The following is a 19,984-nucleotide window of genomic DNA, read 5'->3' on the forward strand; positions in this document are numbered from 1 at the left end:
TCCTCTTTGTTCAATATGTAGTGGTACATATGTTTTACAGTGGTAAATATGAAAATAAAAGCTTCCAAAGAAAACAAACACCCCCACTTCTCTGTCATGGTTTAAACCATTTATTTATATGTGGTGGCACTCAGTGCTGAATTTCAACCTCAGCTGAGCTCCTTTATGCATAGATTTTCCTTAGTACTTCCTCATTTTCACCATTTGTTTAGCCTTTATTCCAATGGATTAGATTTATCCGTTCGTTGATTTATCATTGTTTGCTTTTGTCAGTCAGCTGTTTAGAGTGCTCATTGCTTTGTTTTCAGGTGAATGTGAGTACTGGTGTTCTCAGTGCCATCCGTGGCCAGAAGTAGTACACCATTTATTTAGCGTTATTTATTTATTTTCTGTCAATATTTGTTTTCTTTCCTGGATCAGCTGATGATGATGGTTGACAATATCACTAGACATCTAGCCTACAGCTAGACACCATTGTGCATCCAACCCATCCAACAAGTAGTCTGTAAGTTAATGACAGTAGGCCCATAAGGTAACTCTTTTGGTTAGAAGAGGTTTTAACGTTCAGTTAGAAGCATTCAATTTTGAAATGGCATAGGCCTACATTGTTTAGGATTTGTGTACCCATGAACTGTATTCATGTCTAAACATAATTAAATGTTACATAGGTATAATTACACTTACAGTGCATTTTCAGAGATGTCCAAGATCCAGGAATTATAAAGTGTTTAAATTCAATGTTCTAATTCAATTGTTAAATGCTTAATAATGACAACCAATGTAAGGAAAGAAACGTAGTGTTTTATGTCGCACGACCTGTGAAGACTCCAAGTATTAACTCATGAATTATGGACAACTAATGAAGTAGAGTGTAAAACATGTTTTGATTCAACTCATGTATTATATTGAATGTAGACTACCTGTGTGTGTTAATGTGTGTAAAATTGTCTTGGCTGAGAGGGTAGGTCACTGGCAGTGGTGCAGGATTAGTGGAGGGTAAATGCAAGTAAACTCAGTGTTTTCTGCAGAAAGATGCATTGAAAGTATAGGGAGGGGGGGAATGTCCATAGGGGGAGAAAAATGTAAGGTAAGTGACCGTTGAGGGCATGTGGGCACACTTTTTGGTGTTTTGTAACAGTGTCTTTTTTAGGCTACATGCAGTTTGTATGATGGAATTATTTTGGAGTGAACATGCACAGGTAGCCTACTTTTTGAAGTGATTTGTTTGACAATCAGATGAAAATATCATGACTGGTTGTGTTAATACCGTTTAATTTACGTTTTTATTTTTAGGCTCAAGTGTGTGCACTCAATAGAGACCCCCGAATGTCATGGTGTAATTCCCACTCTGAGCAGTAGACTATCCTTTCTCCACCCTTTGAAGTAGGCTTACTGTAGTTGAAGTCAGGGGTGGACTGGACATCTGGCATTTTGGGCAAATGCCAGATGGGCTGGTCCATTTTCACCAAAGTGGGTGTTTTTGCACAAACTGATCGTATCTGGCTTATAATGGGGGCCTCAAGCAAACAAATGGGCCGGTGTGGGGGCCTCAAGGAAAAAAGTGGGCCGGTGTGTTAGAAATGCCTGGGCCGATTGATGGTCCCAGTCCGCCACTTGTGGCTCAGTTGGTAGAGCATGGTGTTTGCAACGCCAGGGTTGTGGGTTCAATTCCCACGGGGGGCCAGTACAAAAAAAAATGTATGCATTCACTACTGTAAGTCGCTCTGGATAAGAGCGTCTGCTAAATGACTAAAATGTAAAATGTAAAATGTAAGTGCATTCACAGACACATGACAAAATAGACAGCCTAGCAAAATAGAAGTGACATTTGTCAATCCATCACAAACATAAAATGCTATTTCCCACATGCAAAGCCCTTTGTAATTATAAAATGCACTTACTCGAAAAATCGAACTTTACCATCAAAGCATGCATTATAACTTCATAACAGTCGTGGAGTCTCGACTTCCTCTTTTCCCATTGGTTGCCTCAAAAAGCATATCCTTGATTGCATGAAAAAGCTGTCTTAAGACAAATGTATTCCTTCTTTCCTTCATTTCATATCTATGGTGAGGCCTCACAGAACCTTATATCCGCATTATGAGAAATTATGTGTATACATCAACAACAAAAAAGTATTAGGCTACAGATCTGACTACACCTGTGCTGCCGCCTCCTGGACAGTCATGACTACCGAGCGCGTGCAGTGGCTGTAGTATAAACGAACAAGCAGTTTATGAGCCACACTCAAAGCTAGAGAACCGCGCATTGGGAGCGGGATGGCAGGGAGAGTAAAGCACCACGTCCTCCTCCTCATGGGGCTCTTGCTGACAGGGACCGCTACAGTCCGGGGAAGCAGAGGGGGAGCGATGCTTGATGAGGAGAGGGAGAAGGAAAACGACGCAGAGAGCCCTTGTGAAGTTAAAACCGTTACCGTTTCTACCCTGCCTGTACTCCGGGAGAATGAGTTCAGTTTCACCGGCGGTGGCTCGGGGAGCGTGGCCGGAGGAGGAGGGGAGTCCCGACTCCTTTTATTCGTTAGAACAGACCTACCTGGACGAATTTCCGTTATGGATGATCTTGACAACACCGCTCTCCCATACTTCACACTGGGTAAGAACATTATAATCTTACTGCCTCTTTACTGTCCCCCAATCCATCACCGGCTTTACAATGGTTGCTCATAGGGACCTAACATATGCCTGGCCGGTGGTATAGGCTATATTTACTGAATTAAAATAATTGTTTTCATACATTCAAAATGTAAATACTCATTCTACACAGTGAAGTGTCATCTAGGTTTGAAAATGATGGCAGTTTAATGTTAACAACATGATAGCCCAAGTAGAGGTGTGTTGGCCAATCAAGGGGAAGAGCCACTGTGCCATATCTATCTGGTACAGGGAGTAAAACAGCGTTGGGAACTTATATATGTATCTGAACACCACTCATGTAATGAAAACGTAATGAAAACGCAAGAACGAACTCGACACCATTAGTACACGGCTCTCTCACTCACCTTGCGCACATACACACACCAATTGGGTCATTTTTGTGTACTATGACAAATTATGACTGTAAGTGACATACATAGCCTTAAGTATTAGGCAGTGAGGGAATGCATAGATTGCAATTTAGCTGTGCAAATCTGCATGAAATTGGTATTTTGTATTTTTATGAACACATTATTCATAGCAGAAACTAGGACATGTGCAGCATTGAAGGAAGTTAGATTAAGAAATGCATAATAATGTAAGCTTGCTACAGTGTCATAATTTTCTCATTGCAAATTGCAAGGGTTTAGGCCAGGGCCCACATATGAGGTTGACTCTGCCTTACATTGATTGAGTAGTGTTTATTTGTGTCCCTTAGAAAAGTATCTTTTAAAGCACAGCAGTGGGCCACAGTTGTCAATCTTCAGATAACATACACACAGTTAATCCTATATGCAAAACAAGGTTTTAGCTTTCCACACCTCCTGACCATGAATATAATATATGCGCACGTGTATACCCATGTGGTTCTGTAATTGAATACCATAGGCCTTAGAAGACCTAAGGGAACTCAGTGATTGGACAGTGACTGTCGACCGTAGGCCTGTGTTATTGCAATGTGATAGTAAACAGCATGTGTCACGCCCTGACCATAGAGAGCCCTTGGTTCTCTATGGTGTAGTAGGTCAGGGCGTGACTAGGGGGATTCTAGTTCAATATTTCTATGTTGGTGTTTTGTATGGTTCCCAATTAGAGGCAGCTGGTAATCGTTGCCTCTAATTGGGGATCACATTTAGGTAGCCATTTCTCCCACTTGTGTTTGTGGGATATTGTTTGGTTTTGTGCTTGTTGCACCACGTAGTCACGAGTTGTTGCTTGTTTATTGTTTTGTTGAAAAGGTTTCACTGTAATTAAATATGTGGAACTCAACACACGCTGTGCCGTGGTCCGTTTCTTACAATAACCGTGACAGAATATCCCACCAAAAGAGGACCAAGCAGCGTGTGCATGAAGTAAAGGAGTTTTGGACATGGGAGGAAGTCATGGGAGGACACGAGACCCTTCCTTGGCGGGAGTCGCAAAGGAGCATGGAAGGACAGCGATGACGCCGGGGACCGCAGCCACAGAAACTCCAAGATTTTGTTTGGGGGGGGGGGGGGGGCACATGGAGCTGGCGGCTGAGCAGAGGGAAGAGCCAGAGACCGTCAGGGAGGCGATAGAGAAGTGGTCGGTCGACCCAAGGAGAGAGCCAGGGCCCGCCTGGGAGTCGATGGAGCAATGTGAGGAGGGATATCGGAGAATGATGTTGGCGAGAAGTAGGCTGTAGCGCAGGCGTGCTGAACAGCGTGTCATCAGTCCGGTGCCATCTGTGCCGGCTCCACGCACCAGGCCACTGGTGCGCCTCCCCAGCCCGGTATGTCCTGTGCCGGTTCCTCGCACTCGCCCTGAAGAGTGAGTCATCAGTCCAGTGCCATCTGTGCCAGCTCTCCGCACTCGTCCTGAAGAGCCAGAGAGAGAGATGAGAGAGATGTTGTGCAGGTGTGTAATGCATAACATTCGACCTGAAGATCCTGTCAGCAGTCTGGTGAGTCCTGTGCCAGCTCCCCGCACCCTCCCTGAAGTGCATGTCAACAGTCCAGTGCCACCTGTGCCGGCTCATTGCATCAGGCCTCCAGTGCGCCTTCCCAGTCCGGTACGTTCTGTGCCAACTCCCCGCACTCACCCTGAAGTGCGTGTCCCCAGTCCGGTGCCGCCTGTGCCGGCTCCACACACCAGGCCTCCAGTGCACCTCCCCAGTCCGGTACGTCCTGTGGCAGCTCCTCGCACTCGCCCTGAAGTGCGTGTCAATTGTCCGGTGCCACCTGTACCGGCTCCACACACTAGGCCTCCAGTGTGCCTCTCCAGCCCGGAGCTTTCAGTGACGGTCAACGGCCCGGAGCTTCCAGTGACGGTCAACGGCCCGGAGCTTCCAGTGATGGTCAACGGTCCGGAGCTTCCAGTGACGTTCAATGGTCCGGAGCTTCCTGCGCCAGTGCCATGGCCGGAGCCTTCCTCTGCGCTGGTGCCCAGTCCAGGCACAGCGTCCAGTCCAGCTCCAAGGCCGGAGTCTTCCTCTGCGCCGGTGCCCAGTCCAGGCACGGTGTCCAGTCCTGCTTCATGGCAGGAGCCTTCCTCTGCGCCGGTGCCCAGTCCAGGCACGGCGTCCAGTCCCGCTCCATGGCAGGAGCCTTTCTCTGCGCCGGTGCCCAGTCCAGGCACGGCGTCCAGTCCCGCTCCAAGGCCGGAGCCTTCCTCTGCGCCGGTGCCCAGTCCAGGCACGGCGGCCAATCCAGCTCCATGGCCAGAGCCTTCCTCTGCGCCGGTGCCCAGTCCAGGCACAATGACCAACCCAGCTCCATGGCCGGAGCCCTCCTCGGCGCCGGTGCCCAGTCCAGACACGGCACCCAGTACCGCTCCAAGGCCGGAGCTTTCCTCTGCGCCGATGCCCAGTTCAGGCACGGCGTTCAGCCCGGCGCCATGGCTGGATCCGGGGTCTGGGCAGGGGCGGCGACCGCACCGGAGCCAGCACCGACACTAGTCACCCCCCCTACCCTCCCCATTTGGTTTCAGGTTTTGCGGCCGGAGTCCGCACCTTTGGGCCGGGTACTGCCACGCCCTGTGACTAGGGGGTGTTCTAGTTCAATATTTATATGTTGGTGTTTTGTATGGTTCCCAATTAGAGGTAGCTGGTAATCGTTGCCTCTAATTGGGGATCACATTTAGTTAGCCATTTCTCCCACTTGTGTTTGTGGGATATTGTTTGGTTTTGTGCTTGTTGCACCACGTAGTCACGTGTTGTTGCTTGTTTATTGTTTTGTTGAAGAAGCTTCACTGTAATTAAATATGTGGACCTCAACACACGCTGTGCCGTGGTCCGTTTCTTACAACAACCGTGACAGCATGACTGTTTTATATTCACATTCAGAGGTAGTAGTCCTCTGTGTGTGGGGCAACAGACTGTGTCAAACTAGTTGATATGTACAACCATACACATTCCCTGAGTATGAATCATATAGACTCAATAGATGTGCTAATTTTCCTGATTTTTGTTGTGGTTCATACAATAACAAAGATGTATACTGAACTTGACCCCATGGCAATCGAACAACACATTGCTTGTTATGACTATGCACAACACCTGAATAGTATAGTAACCCGCACATGTTGTGGAACCCTCTGTCTCTCTCGCTCTGTCTCTCTCTCTATTTCTCTGTCTCTCTCTCTGTCGGTCTGTCTCTCTGTGTCTCTCTCACTCTCACTTTATCTCTCTCTCGCTCTCTCTCAGCCCAGCAGCATTGAGACTGCAGACTAAACAGACTGCAGGGTCTGGAGCATATGCTTGTAAATCACTTTCTTTTCTCATTAAGGACACGCGTCGACTCTTGAGTTAGGACGCTCTGTCCTTCCAGTCAGCCAGCCAGCAAATTTGCTGTGCTCTCGCCATGACTGCCCTTTGTGTAGGGGGTGGAGATGGATTAAATCAGGTCTTGATTTAGATTAGTGCCTTCAGAAAGTATTCATAAGATTTTTCTTATTCCACATTTTGTTGTGTTACAGCCTGAATTCAAAATGAATGAAAAAAGATAAGAATATTCCTACCCATCTGCACACAATACCCCATAATGATAAAGTGAAATTTTTTTAGTTTTTGTTTTTGCAAATTTATTGAAAATTAAATACAGAAATATCTCATTTACATAAGTATTCACATCGCTTATCAATACATGTTAGAATCACCTTTGGCAGGGCTTCCCGAGTGGCACAGTGGTCTTAGGCATTGCATCGAAGTGCTAGCTGTGCCACTAGAGATTCTGGGTTGGAGTCCAGGCTCTGTTAACCGTTTGGGCGGCGCACAATTGGCCCAGCGTCGCCCGGGTTAGGGGAGGGTTTGGCCGGCAGGGATGTCCTTGTCCCATCGTGCACTAGCGACTCCTGTGGACTCCGGGCGCAGTGCACGCTGACACAGTTGCCAGGTACACAGTGTTTCCTCTGAAATATTGGTGAGGTTGGCTTCCGGGTTAACCTCTATGGGCTACTTAACAGCCAGTGTAATCCTGTGGCGCGTTATTCAAATACCTTAGAAATGCAAAACCTTAAATTTTTCAAACATATGACTATTTTACACCATTTTAAAGATAAGACTCTCGTTAATCTAACCACACTGTCCGATTTCAAAAAGGCTTTACAACGAAAGCAAAACATTAGATTATGTCAGCAGAGTACCCAGCCAGAAATAATCAGACACCCATTTTTCAAGCTAGCATATAATGTCACATAAACCCAAGCCACAGCTAAATGTAGCACTAACCTTTGATGATCTTCATCAGATGACAACCCTAGGACATTATGTTATACAATACATGCATGTTTTGTTCAAACAAGTTCATATTTATATCAAAAAACAGCTTTTTACATTAGCATGTGACTAGCATGTGACTAGCATTCCGACCGAACACTGCCGGTGAATTTAGTAAATTACTCACGATAAACGTTCACAAAAAGCATAACAATTATTTTAAGAATTATAGATACAGAACTCCTCTATGCACTCGATATGTCCGATTTTAAAATAGCTTTTCGGTGAAAGCACATTTTGCAATATTCTCAGTCGATAGCCCGGCATCACAGGGCTAGCTATTTAGACACCCAGCAAGTTTAGCACTCATCAAAGTCAGATTTACTATAAGAAAAATGTTATTACCTTTGCTGTCTTCGTCAGAATGCACTCCCAGGACTTCTACTTCAATAACAAATGTTGGTTTGGTCCAAAATAATCCATCGTTATATCCAAACAGCGGCGTTTTGTTTGTGCGTTCAAGACACTATCCGAAAGGGTAAATAAGGGTTACGAGCATGACGCAATTCGTGACAAAAGATTTCTAAATATTCCATTACCGTACTTCGAAGCATGTCAACCGCTGTTTAAAATCAATTTTTATGCTATTTTTCTCATAAAAAAGCGATAATATTCCGACCAGGAATCTGCGTTTAGGTAAAGAGACAAAAGAAAAGAAAGCATTCGGTCGACTCTGGCACGCGCCTAAGCCCACAGTACTCTGAGCGGCCACTTGCCAAAAGCGATAAAGTGTTTCAGCCAGAGCCTGCCTCGATATCCTTCAGCTTTTTCCCGGGCTCTGAGAGCCTATGGGAGCCGTAGGAAGTGACACGTTATTGCAAAGATCCTCAGTCTTCAATAAAAAGAGCCAAGATAAAACACACCTTGTCAGACAGGCCACTTCCTGCATGGAATCTTCTCAGGTTTTGGCCTGCCATTTGAGTTCTGTTATTCTCACAGACACCATTCAAACAGTTTTAGAAACTTTAGGGTGTTTTCTATCCAAAGCCAATAATTATATGCATATTCTAGTTACTGGGCAGGAGTAGTAACCAGATTAAATCGGGTACGTTTTTTATCCGGCTGTGTCAATACTGCCCCCTAGCCCTAACAGGTTAAGTGGGCGTTGTGTCAAGAAACAGTGCGGCTTGGTTGGGTTGTGTTTCGGAGGACGCATGGCTCTCAACCTTCGCCTCTCCTGAGTCCGAATGGGAGTTGCAGCGATGAGACAAGACTGTAGCTACCAATTGGATACCATGAAATTGGGGAGAAAAAGGGGTAAAAAAAAACAAACACCTTTGGCAGTGATTACAGCTGTGAGACTTTCTGGTTAAGTCTCTAAGACCTAAGAAATGCAAACACATATCGTATCTGCACCTTAGTATCGTGATGATCTTGTATTGTGAGATCCCTGGCAATTCTCAGACGTACAGTTGAAGTCGGAAGTTTACATACACTTAGGTTGGAGTCATTAAAACTAGTTTTTCAACCACTCAACAAATTTGTTGTTAACAAACTATAGTTTTGGCAAGTTGGTTAGGACATCTACTTTGCGCATGACACAAGTCATTTTTCCAACAATTATTTACAGACAAATTATTTCACTTATAATTCACTGTATCACCAGAGATGAATGTACTTTGGTGCGAAAAGAGCAAATGAATCCCAGAACAACAGCAAAGGACCTTGTGAAGATGCTGGAGGAAACAGGTACAAAAGTATCTATATCCACAGTAAAACGAGTCCTATATCGGCATAACCTGAAAGGCCGCTCAGCAAGGAAGAAGCCACTGCTCCAAAACCGCCATAAAAAAGACAGACAACGGTTTGCAACTGCACATGGGGACAAAGATCGTACTTTTTGGAGAAATGTCCTCTGGTCTGATGAAACAAAAATAGAACTGTTTGGCCATAATGACCATCGTTATGTTTGGAGGGAAAATGGGGTCGCTTGCAAGCCGACGAACACCATCCCAACCGTGAGGCACAGGGGGTGGCAGCATCATGTTGTGGGGGTGCTTTGCTGCAGGAGGGACTGGTGCACTTCACAAAATAGATGGCATCATGAGGGAGGAAAATGATGTGGATATATTGAAGCAACATCTCAAGACATCAGTCAGGAAGTTAAAGCTTGGTCGCAAATGGGTCTTCCGAATGGACAATGACCCCAAGCATACTTCCAACAAAGTCAAGGTATTGGAGTGGCCATCACAAAGCCCTGACATCAATCCTATAGAAAATTTGTGGGCAGAACTGAAAAAGTGTGGGAGGCCTACAAACCTGACTCAGTTACAACAGTTCTGTCAGGAGGAATGGGACAAAATTCACCCAACTTATTGTGGAAAGCTTGTGGAAGGCTACCTGAAATGTTTGACCGAAGTTAAATAATTTATTGGCAATGCTACCAAATACTAATTGAGTGTATGTAAACTTCTGACCCACAGGGAATGTGATGAAAGAAATGAAAGCTGAAATGTATAATTCTCTCTACTATTATTCTGACATTTCACATTCTTAAAATTAGGTGGTGATCATAAATGACCTAAGACAGGGAATTTTTGCTAGGATTAAATGTCAGGAATTGTGAAAAACTTAGTTTAAATGTGTTTGGCTAAGGTGTATGTAAACTTCCGACTTCAACTGTAGTTATTTGTAGGAAATGTATAGTAGCTGTATCCAAACTGTCAGTTGATATCCACTTACACGACAGTATGTCCTTGTTGTGGTTTATTTTTTTTAACTAAAGGGCACCTCAGTATGACAGTATTGACAAGTCAACATGAAGATAGATAGCCATACAGTACAGTGATATTATGTGTCAATATTTACTTTTTTCTCCAGGTAGTGGTAGTACTACTGACAGTGTATGTAGTGGTATTCCTGACAGTACGTTTGCCATGAGGCCATCATATTGTACTCTTGTGTTTTTATTGTAAGTGGTGTAGTCTACTGTAATAGTAGCTGACATGTTCCTGATGCTCCCAACATTATAGCTGGGATATTTGTTTGACTTCTGATTGAGCAATAAAGCAAATAGAGGGGATTGAAAGGAAACATTAACTATGAAATCAGAATGACTTGGTGGGAGGGGAATCCCACACTATCCCATCAGTATTATTTTCTTGTCTGTTTTCCCTCTCCTTTCTTACATAACGACAAAATGTTGACGCCCCAGGATGTTACCAAGACTTAGGCCTTACTGCACACACGCTAACACAATATGAAACACAGACAGCGACGCAGACGGACACACACACACATCTCCCTTTATTCAAAAGCAGAACAGTGAGACTCCACTTGGCCCCCTCAGTTCCCATCTCTGCATTTTAATTTGAGAATGAAGTATGGTGGTCACAGGTAGGCTGGAGGGGGAGTGTTTGACTGACCGGTCTTTCAGATGCTTGCCCCTCTGGCCACAGCGCCCAGTCTTGATTTATTACTATGAGTGTCATTGAGAATGGATGAGCATAGAAGGAAAAGGACGCAGAGGAATCCTTTTCCCCCATTTTTCTCTCCCATTTTTCTCCAACGTGATGTGTTCTGTGCATCATTTGAAAGCAGGGCGACACACCAGAGGTATTTCATATGCAGCGGCCACTGCTCTGCTCTGTGTTGGCATCTGCAAGATGGTGCATTTTGTTATGCCTTAGTGTTTTTGGTTAGATCTTTGTGTGGGTGTGTTTGTGTATGCAGTTTTAAGTTTCCTGTTTAAAATTAAAGGCTATAAATAATGCACCTTATGTACTTCTTACTGGCAAATCCAGATGATGAATTTGACAGATTTTAGAGATACTTGGACTCAAAGGAAATCACTTTGTTCAGTACTGGCTGATTTTGAAACACCTCATTACCGACTAACCTTATAAAGCATTGAGGCACCTAGTGGAAGACCAAAAGTTCAAATTCAATTCTCCTTTATCTTCTCTGACATCTACACTGTTTCCTTTCCAGCACTTATCATGTTTCTGTATGCCATCTTATCACTCTATTGGCTTGTCCTCGCCAACCTTTCCCCATCACTCACTCACTCACTCACTCACTCACTCACTCACTCACTCACTCACTCACTCACTCACTCACTCACTCACTCACTCACTCACTCACTCACTCAAACCTGTCTGGCAGATGGGAGATTGAAAGCAACCGTGGAGAGTAAGGGGAGGGGAAAAAATAAATAGGAAAAGCAAGTTGGCTCCAGTGCAGAGGTACATACCCTGTGGCCCAGAGTGCTGTACTCACGGCGGTACGTCTCAATCACACGTCAGGGTTTCAGCTGCGTACTGCTGGTGGGAGCAGGGAGGGGAGTTGAGAGTGCAGTTGGGGTCAGGGTACACTGTGGAGCTAAGATGGGAGTCTGGAAGCCTCCTGTCATAAAGGACCTGGATCTGTCATGAGTCCCTGGATTTGTTCCATTGTGGTTTTGTGATCAGAATTTTCTCCATATGTTGCTTGGTGTTACTCGTTGTCTATGAAGATAAGAAAATATGTAAAACAGTGCGGCAATGACGTATGTCAGTCAAATGATTAGCATTGCTTAACAATGACATCACCTCTCAGCCCTGAGGGTACAGTTGCCTGAGGAGTTGTATTTGTAGGCCGTCAAGTTCTATCTGGTCTTCTTCAGTTTTGTGTAACCTCTGGTTGGGTATTCTAGATACAGCTAAGATTCATTTTCAGTATTGACTATCACTCTTAGTAAAAGCATTTTTTAAAGAAAGCCCTACCCTTATTATTAACAAAAGCCTCTTTGTTCCACAAGAATTCAGAGATTGTTTCTCACCTTGCCAAACATCCAGTCATTGTGAGTGAACACAGGAAAGGTTGAGGGTGTTTTTGACTAATCAGTGTCAAGGCTCAAGCTCATAGTTAATGTGCCAATTTAACCAGGCTGCAACGGGCTAAGTGATGGCTTCAGCCGCGGAATCAGGAAGGAATTGTGGTCAGCGACCCATGATGATTGCATCTCTCCCCAGCATGACTTGAGTTAGTAATGGAGTGTGTTACAGGAAGCATCGCTCGCTCATGTCGCTGTCAAGTTGTGGTTGTTGTTCGAATCTGGAATCAGCTGGTTCTTTTGGCAATGTTGCAGGGTTTACATTTTTGGCACAATTGTGTCATCTTATCCCATGTTAGTAGTAGTGTTGCATTGTACTGTTTGTTCCTTTTGTCCTTCCATCCAAAATCCATCTTGATGGATCAATAATTTATCTTGCAACCAGGTATTTGTCAGATGTCAATAATAGTGTTGGGGTTCGTTCCTTGTCAATCATTGGCTCATTGGTGAAATTAGCATTCAGACAATATCTTTAATTAAATCAATCAAAAACCTTTATTAATGCAATTGCAGACAGAAGTTGACAACAGGAACATAGCACGCATGTTTCCGAGTAAGTTCTGCAAAATAGTAAAGGGTCCAAGTTATTTTATTAAGCCCGAAGTCCGGCCTTAGTGATGTCACTGCCTACGTCATTACCTTCTACTCATGAGACCAAGCCCATGAATACACAGCTATACAAACAAGAGTTTCAGTGTTATCTAAAGGCTCAGCAGTAAATGTCCACTCCCCAAGTTGATTTATAGTGGAATGTCTGACTAGTCTCTTATCTCTTTCACTCCCTTGCAGAGTTCTGTCTCACAGTCACACATTTCTCAGACCGTTTCTTTATAAGAGGCAGAGACTAGAAAAGACTGTGGAACAATATTAAACCTTTATAATGAATATAAATACATTTGTAGTCTAGGACACTATAACTGTAAGGAGGGAGGGGTCTTATAACCCCTCCCCTTCTATTAATACAACATAAGCATAATCAACTATAATAATACATCAAACATTTGGTACAGCCCCTATCATGACCCCAAGGTGAACCCAACAATAGCTTCACATAAGCGTAGCTTAAAGGACAAATCCGCCACTTTTCAACCTCATTCATTATCTTCAGCACCAAACCAGTGTCTACATATGCGAAAATGGTGTGTTTCTATGATGTGATTAAAAACACATGAGAAGAAAGGTCTTTAAAATATGCTTCTGTGACATCATAGTGTATGATTAAAAGTGAGAAACTGATTTTCAAAACCTGCAATGAGTTTCTAGCCAGAGGGAGAGTATTTTCTTGCTCCCCACATCACCGCAAATTTCATAGTGTTTGAAAAGTTATAACTTTTGATGTCATCGGTTAGAACTTTTTAACTTAATATTTCTTTCTACAAAATGTAGAAATGTGACATTTTCACATAATATAGACACTGGTATTGTGCTGGAGATAATGGAATGTGGTTGAAAAGTGGCCGCATTGCCTTTTAACGCCAAGCAAACCATCTCAAACATCGTGCTCATCTCTATTGTTTTCATTGCACTTGTCCAATAAGTACTGTGTGCTACGGCAACCGTCAACGTTCACATTGAGTTAGAATGACTGTTCTTTTATTTGTTCCAGTGTCACTGCTTTCGGTTGTTTTACATTTCATTGGCATTGCTCATGTGCTTTCTGACAAGATGTCTATTTGCTGTTTGAAGATCTGACTAGAGAAAAACAAATGAATCGTTGTGCAAATGGGATAAAATTGCTAGCTATTTCTGCATTTAGATTTTGGCATGAAATTTGTTTCAAAATACTGCTTTGTGTGACTGAGGCCAGAATTCAATAGTAACACATTGAGATATGGCGTAGGAGTAGAGAAGACTTTGTTCCCCATCATCACCAGTCAGTTGCTGTGTAGCTAACACCTTCTTCCACAACCACTCATAGGGCTATATGACTGTCAGAGGAGATGTCATTGACACTCGGCTCACAATTAAAGATAGGCTATAGCTTGAGACGTATAGAACTAATGACAGGTTGCCTGGTTACTAATCAAGTACCGTTCTGTCAATCTGTATTCCACCAAGAGAGGCTCTTCTCTGTTCTTGCTCTGAAAGCTTCCAGAAGTTCAGTGACAACCCCAGGGATGGAGCAAGTAGAGGTCATCTTGCCGTCTTCACCTATCTCATCTTTGTTTGGTGTCAATTGAAACCAGGGTTCCACACTCTTGTCATGACATCAATAGAAAAATAAAGTGCCAGCCAATCTTGCTTCCTCTCTAGCCGGATGAGCCCAAAACTGACATTCAGCCCTTTGATAGATTTCTGTTGGGCTTTGTTGCCGTGGTTATCATGTAATATAGTGTCGCTATCCCGCTGTAACTGGCTCTCTCCAAGCCCCTCAGTTACACACTTCTGTCTTTATGGCCAACTTTAACATTCACAGTAAGGGGATTGAATATCTCAGATGATTTAGCTTCATCTCTTCTTAGTCTGGATCCTTGTCAGAAACAGGAGGAGTGGCACGTCAATCAATCACATTTATTTATAAAGCCCTTCTTACATCAGCTGATGTCACAAAGTGCTGAACAGAAACCCAGCCTAAAACCCCAAACAGCAAGCAATGCAGGCGTAGAAGCACGGTGGCTAGGAAAAACTCCCATGAAAGGCCAGAACCTAGGAAGAAACCTAGAGAGGAACCAGGCTATGAGGGGTGGCCAGTCCTCTTCTGGCTGTGCTGAGTGGAGTCTACTCTACTCTACCAGAGTGTATTCCACTAACTAATTCCCCAAAGATGTATAAATGTTCTACACATAAACTTTAAAGAGCTGTGCAGTCTGTGGAAAGTAAATGTATATTAACATGACACTGATTTATACAAGTTATTATGTTTAGTTAATCCGCTTGTACTTTGGTCTGCTCTGGTGTCCCCTGCCACTTAATAAAAAGTAGACTTCCTAATGGATGCCCTCTTAAAATAAAATCATTTTTACAATAGAAGCCAAAGGATAAGGACATGGTGTGGAGTAGAGGGGGGAAGGGGGTGTGCTAGGCTGAATTCCGTCACTTTGCATTAAGAGGCTGTAGAGTGTTCCTCCTCGAACAAAACACTATTTGGATAACATGTTGAATAATTGAATAGTTTCAATGATGCTTGCACTGTGTTTTGGAAATACTATCAATGCTGCAATGACAATTTGATTTGGGATATGACAAAAGAGGCTGCTTTTGAGATAAAAAAAGACAAAGCTGAGTGACAGGCAGAAGGTAGTATGGAGGGGGGTTGGGTGTTTCAGAACTTAAAAGGATAAAAGAGAATGAAAATGCAACAAACAGTAACAACAGAGAATAAACAGGACCTCATTTCATTACTGTGTATATTGTATAAATGAATGCCAATATGTGGCTTCGACGTAAAGTCATCCAACTCCCAAGGTAGAATTTGATAAACCATAGCACAGATTGAAGCCTGCGCTTGAAATGTACCATTAAACCCACTGACTTTTCCTCCATCGATGCCATTTGACGGGTTATTGTTTTCCTATCCCTATTCCTATTGTACATTTTATTTCTCTCAATATCAGTCCTCGGCAGGCAGATTGAATTTTAAGTTCTCTGCAGTGTGGAATAATGATATGCACATGACGGTGTCAGGTGATTGAGTTTTAACTAAGTCAACTTAATTTGTGTCTGCTCTCCTCGCCTCCTGTGCCCTATACCTGATGCTCTGGCATGTTGTTAAAGCCGGGGATTTTAACAAGGCTAATCTGAAAACAAGGCTCCCCAAATTCTATCAGCATATCGATTGTGCTGATAGCAAAACCCTGGATCATTGTTATTCTAACTTCCGCAACGCATATAAGGCCCTCCCCCGCCCTCCCTTCGGAAAAGCTGACCACGACTCCATTTTGTTGCTCCCAGCCTATGGGCAGAAACTAAAACAGGAAGCTGCCGCCCTCAGGTCTGTTCAACGCTGGTCCGACCAATTGGATTCCACGCTTCAAGATTGCTTGGATCATGTGGACTGGGATATGTTCCCCATTGCGTCGAACAACAACATTGACGAATACGCTGATTCGGTGTGCGAGTAACAAGTGCATCGGTGATGTTGTACCCACAGCGTCTATTAAAACATTCCCCAACCAGAAACCGTGGATTGATGGCAGCATTCGCGCAAAACTGAATGCGCAAACCACTGCTTTTAATCAGGGCAAGGTGACCGGAAACATGACCGAATACAAACAGTGTAGCTATTCCCTCCGCAAGGCAATCAAACAAGCTAAGCGTCAGTATAGAGACAAAGTGGAGTCGCAATTCAACAGCTCAGACACGAGAGGTATGTGGCAGGGTCTACAGTCAATCACGGACTACAAAAGAAAAACCAGCCCCGTTGCGGATCACGATGCCTTGCTCCCAGACAGACTGAACAACTTTTTTGCTCGCTTTGAGGACAATACAGTGCCACTGACACGGCAAGCTACCAAAACCTGTGGGCTCTCCTTCACTGTAGCCGACGTGAGTAAAACATTTAAACGTGTTAACCCTCGCAAGGCTGCAGGCCCAGACGGCATCCCGGCCGCGTCCTCAAAGCATACGCGGACCAGCTGGCTGGTGTGTTTACAGACATATTCAATCAATCCTTATACCAGTCTGCTGTCCCCACATGCTTCAAGAGGGCCACCATTGTTCCTGTTCCCAAGAAAGCTAAGGTAACTGAGCTAAATGACTACCGCCCTGTAGCACACACTTCCGTCATCATGAAGTGCTTTGAGAGACTAGTCAAGGACCATATCACCTCCACCCTACCTGACACCCTAGACCCACTCCAATTTGCTTACCGCCACAATAGGTCCACAGACGACGCAATCGCCATCACACTGCACACTGCCCTAACCCATCTGGACAAGAGGAATACCTATGTAAGAATGCTGTTAATCGATTACAGCTCAGCATTTAACACCATAGTACCCTCCAAACTCGTCATTAAGCTCGAGACCCTGGGTCTCGACCCCGCCCTGTGCAACTGGGTCCTGGACTTCCTGACGGGTCGCCCCCAGGTGGTGAGGGTAGGTAACAACATCTCCACCCCGCTGATCCTCAACACTGGGTCCCCACAAGGGTGCGTTCTCAGCCCTCTACTGTACTCCCTGTTCACCCATGACTGCGTGGCCATGCACGCCTCCAACTCAATCATCAAGTTTGCAGACGACACTACAGTGGTAGGCTTGAATGCCAACAACGACGAGACGGCCTACAGGGAGGAGGTGAGGGCCCTCGGAGTGTGGTGTCAGGAAAATAACCTCACACTCAATGTCAACAAACAAAGGAGATGATCGTGGACTTCAGGAAACAGCAGAGGGAGAGTTTGACGGGACAGTAGTGGAGAGGGTGGAGAGTTTTAAGTTCTTCGGCGTACACATCACGGACAAACTGAAATGGTCCACCCACACAGACAGCGTGGTGAAGAAGGCGCAGCAGCGCCTCTTCAACCTCAGGAGGCTGAAGAAATTCGGCTTGTCACCAAAAACACTCACAAACTTTTACAGATGCACAATCGAGAGCATCCTGTCGGGCTGTATCACCGCCTGGTATGGCAGCTGCTCTGCCCATAACCGGAAGGCTCTCCAGAGGGTAGTGAGGTCTGCACAACGCATCACCGGGTGCAAACTACCTGCCCTCCAGGACACCTACACCACCCGATGTCACAGGAAGGCCAAAAATATCATCAAGGACAACAATCCGAGCCACTGCCTGTTCACCCCGCTATCATCCAGAAGGTGAGGTCAGTACAGGTGCATCAAAGCAGGGACCGAGAGACTGAAAAACAGCTTCTATCTCAAGGCCATCAGACTGTTAAACAGCCATCACTAACATTGAGTGGCTGCTGCCAACATACTGACACAACTCCAGCCACTTTAATAATGGTAAAATTGATGTAATCAATTTATCACTAGCCACTTTATATTATATAATGTTTACTTACCCTACATTACTCATCTCTTATGTATATACTGTACACTATACCATCTACTGCATCTTGCCATCTGATGTAATTAAATGTATCACTAGCCACTTTATATAATGTTCTCATACCCTACATTGCTCATCTCATATGTATATACTGTACGCTATACCATCTACTGCATCTTGCTATCTTGATGTAATGTATCACTAGCCACTTTAAACAATGTCACTTCGTATAATGTTTTCATACCCTGCATTGCTTATCTCATATGTATATACTGTACTCTATACCATCTACTGCATCTTGCCTATGCCATTCGGCCATCAATTCATTCCTTTACACTTGTGTGTATAAGGTAGTTGTTGTGAAATTGTTAGGTTATATAACTTGTTAGATATTACTGCGTGGTCGGAACTAAGAGCACAAGTATTTCGCTACACTTGCATTAACACCTGCTAACCATGTGTATGTGACAAATACATTTGATTTGAACTGGTTATGCTGGGGGTAGTCAGTCTTCTAGTAGTCCTTCTATAGCTGACATGATGCCTGTCTTACATGATAAACTGACAATAAAAAAACAGGGCCGGAGCTGGAGACAGAGAAAAAGACAGCCCCCGCTTTAACACATCCATCCAGCCCTGGCAGGGGAAGCGGGCACCTCTGCTAGTCTGCAGACGTCCCTCCGTACCCTTGCTGATCCCCGGCCTGCCATGTTTCCTGTGCCACTCTGCCTGGGAGTCGGATGCTTTCAAACATCGTGCTCATGTCTGCTGTTTTCATTTGACGACGGCACCTCTCCACATGCCGTCATCAAAACGTGCTTCTTCTAACTAGCAGAGCATGCCACTATTTATTTTATACTGTCAGTTAATTTTTTTATTTTTTATTTTTTTACAACTTTCTTTTTTTTTAGGTTATTCTACTCTCGTCTAAGGACATACATTTTCAGTTGCTGAAAAAAACGGGTATTTTATTCTGTATGAGTATTTTTTTGCTTGTCAGAGTAGGTTTCATACGTCTGAAAAGCCAATGGCACCAGGAAAAAAAGGGCAATTCAATTTTTCAGGATTAGGAGAAAATGAGAAATGAAAGTGGAATAGAAAATATTGCTTTGCAAAAAGCATTCATGTTACATAACACCTTTTATTATTATTATTTTGCCCTTTGCAATTACATATAGATTCCCAGATAGTTCTTTCACAATGACATTTATTTTCAATAAAGCCCAGTATGTTTCCAGTATCCAATATTTTCATAGTTTATTTTTTGTCATAGACGATAATAATCGTAATCCTTTTGATACATTTATTTTCTCTAGACAACAAAGTAATCATGAATAAACAACATCAATATCAGATAGAGCCTACACGGTATTAGTATACCATCAGCTTCACCACACCATAAGTACGGACAGCTAGCTAGACAATGTCTAATGTTGGAAGAAGAGTGGGCTTTCTACCAGGATCAAAGGCACAGTGGAATCAATGGTCTCTCGGTGGCTGACTCACTCAGTTGGACTGTCCTCCATCTTCAGCATCAAAGCAAAACGAAATTCAATCGTTAAACTTTACAAATTGTATTTACTATCTTTATTATTTAAACATGCGTCACGCCCTGACCGGAGAGAGTCGTTTTTCTCTGTTTGGTTAGGTCAGGGTGTGACATGGGGTGGGCATTCTATGTGTTGTATGTCTATGTTGTTTTTGTATTTTTTGTTGGGCCGAGTATGGTTCCTAATCAGAGGCAGCTGTCTATCGTTGTCTCTGATTAGGAATCATACTTAGGCAGCCTGTTCCCCACCTGTGTTTGTGGGTAATTGTTATTTCTGTATGTGTACGGCACAG

At 43.9% G+C, this 19,984-nt stretch overlaps 1 protein-coding gene across 1 annotated transcript in view; it reads left to right on the plus strand.

The window, feature by feature from the left end:
* Nucleotides 1–2,199: 2,199 nt before the first annotated feature.
* The window catches only part of LOC106565912 (astrotactin-2), a 449,250-nt gene continuing 431,465 nt past the window's right edge, over nucleotides 2,200–19,984 (plus strand). Inside the window, exon 1 of the mRNA XM_014133602.3 lies at nucleotides 2,200–2,613. Coding sequence (XP_013989077.2) covers nucleotides 2,280–2,613 — 334 coding nt within the window. The 5' untranslated portion in view covers nucleotides 2,200–2,279. The remainder of the gene's footprint in view (nucleotides 2,614–19,984) is intronic.

Source organism: Salmo salar, chromosome 01 (genome assembly GCF_965601325.2).
Source record: "Salmo salar chromosome 01, fSalSal1, whole genome shotgun sequence".
Taxonomy (NCBI): Eukaryota; Metazoa; Chordata; class Actinopteri; order Salmoniformes; family Salmonidae; genus Salmo; species Salmo salar.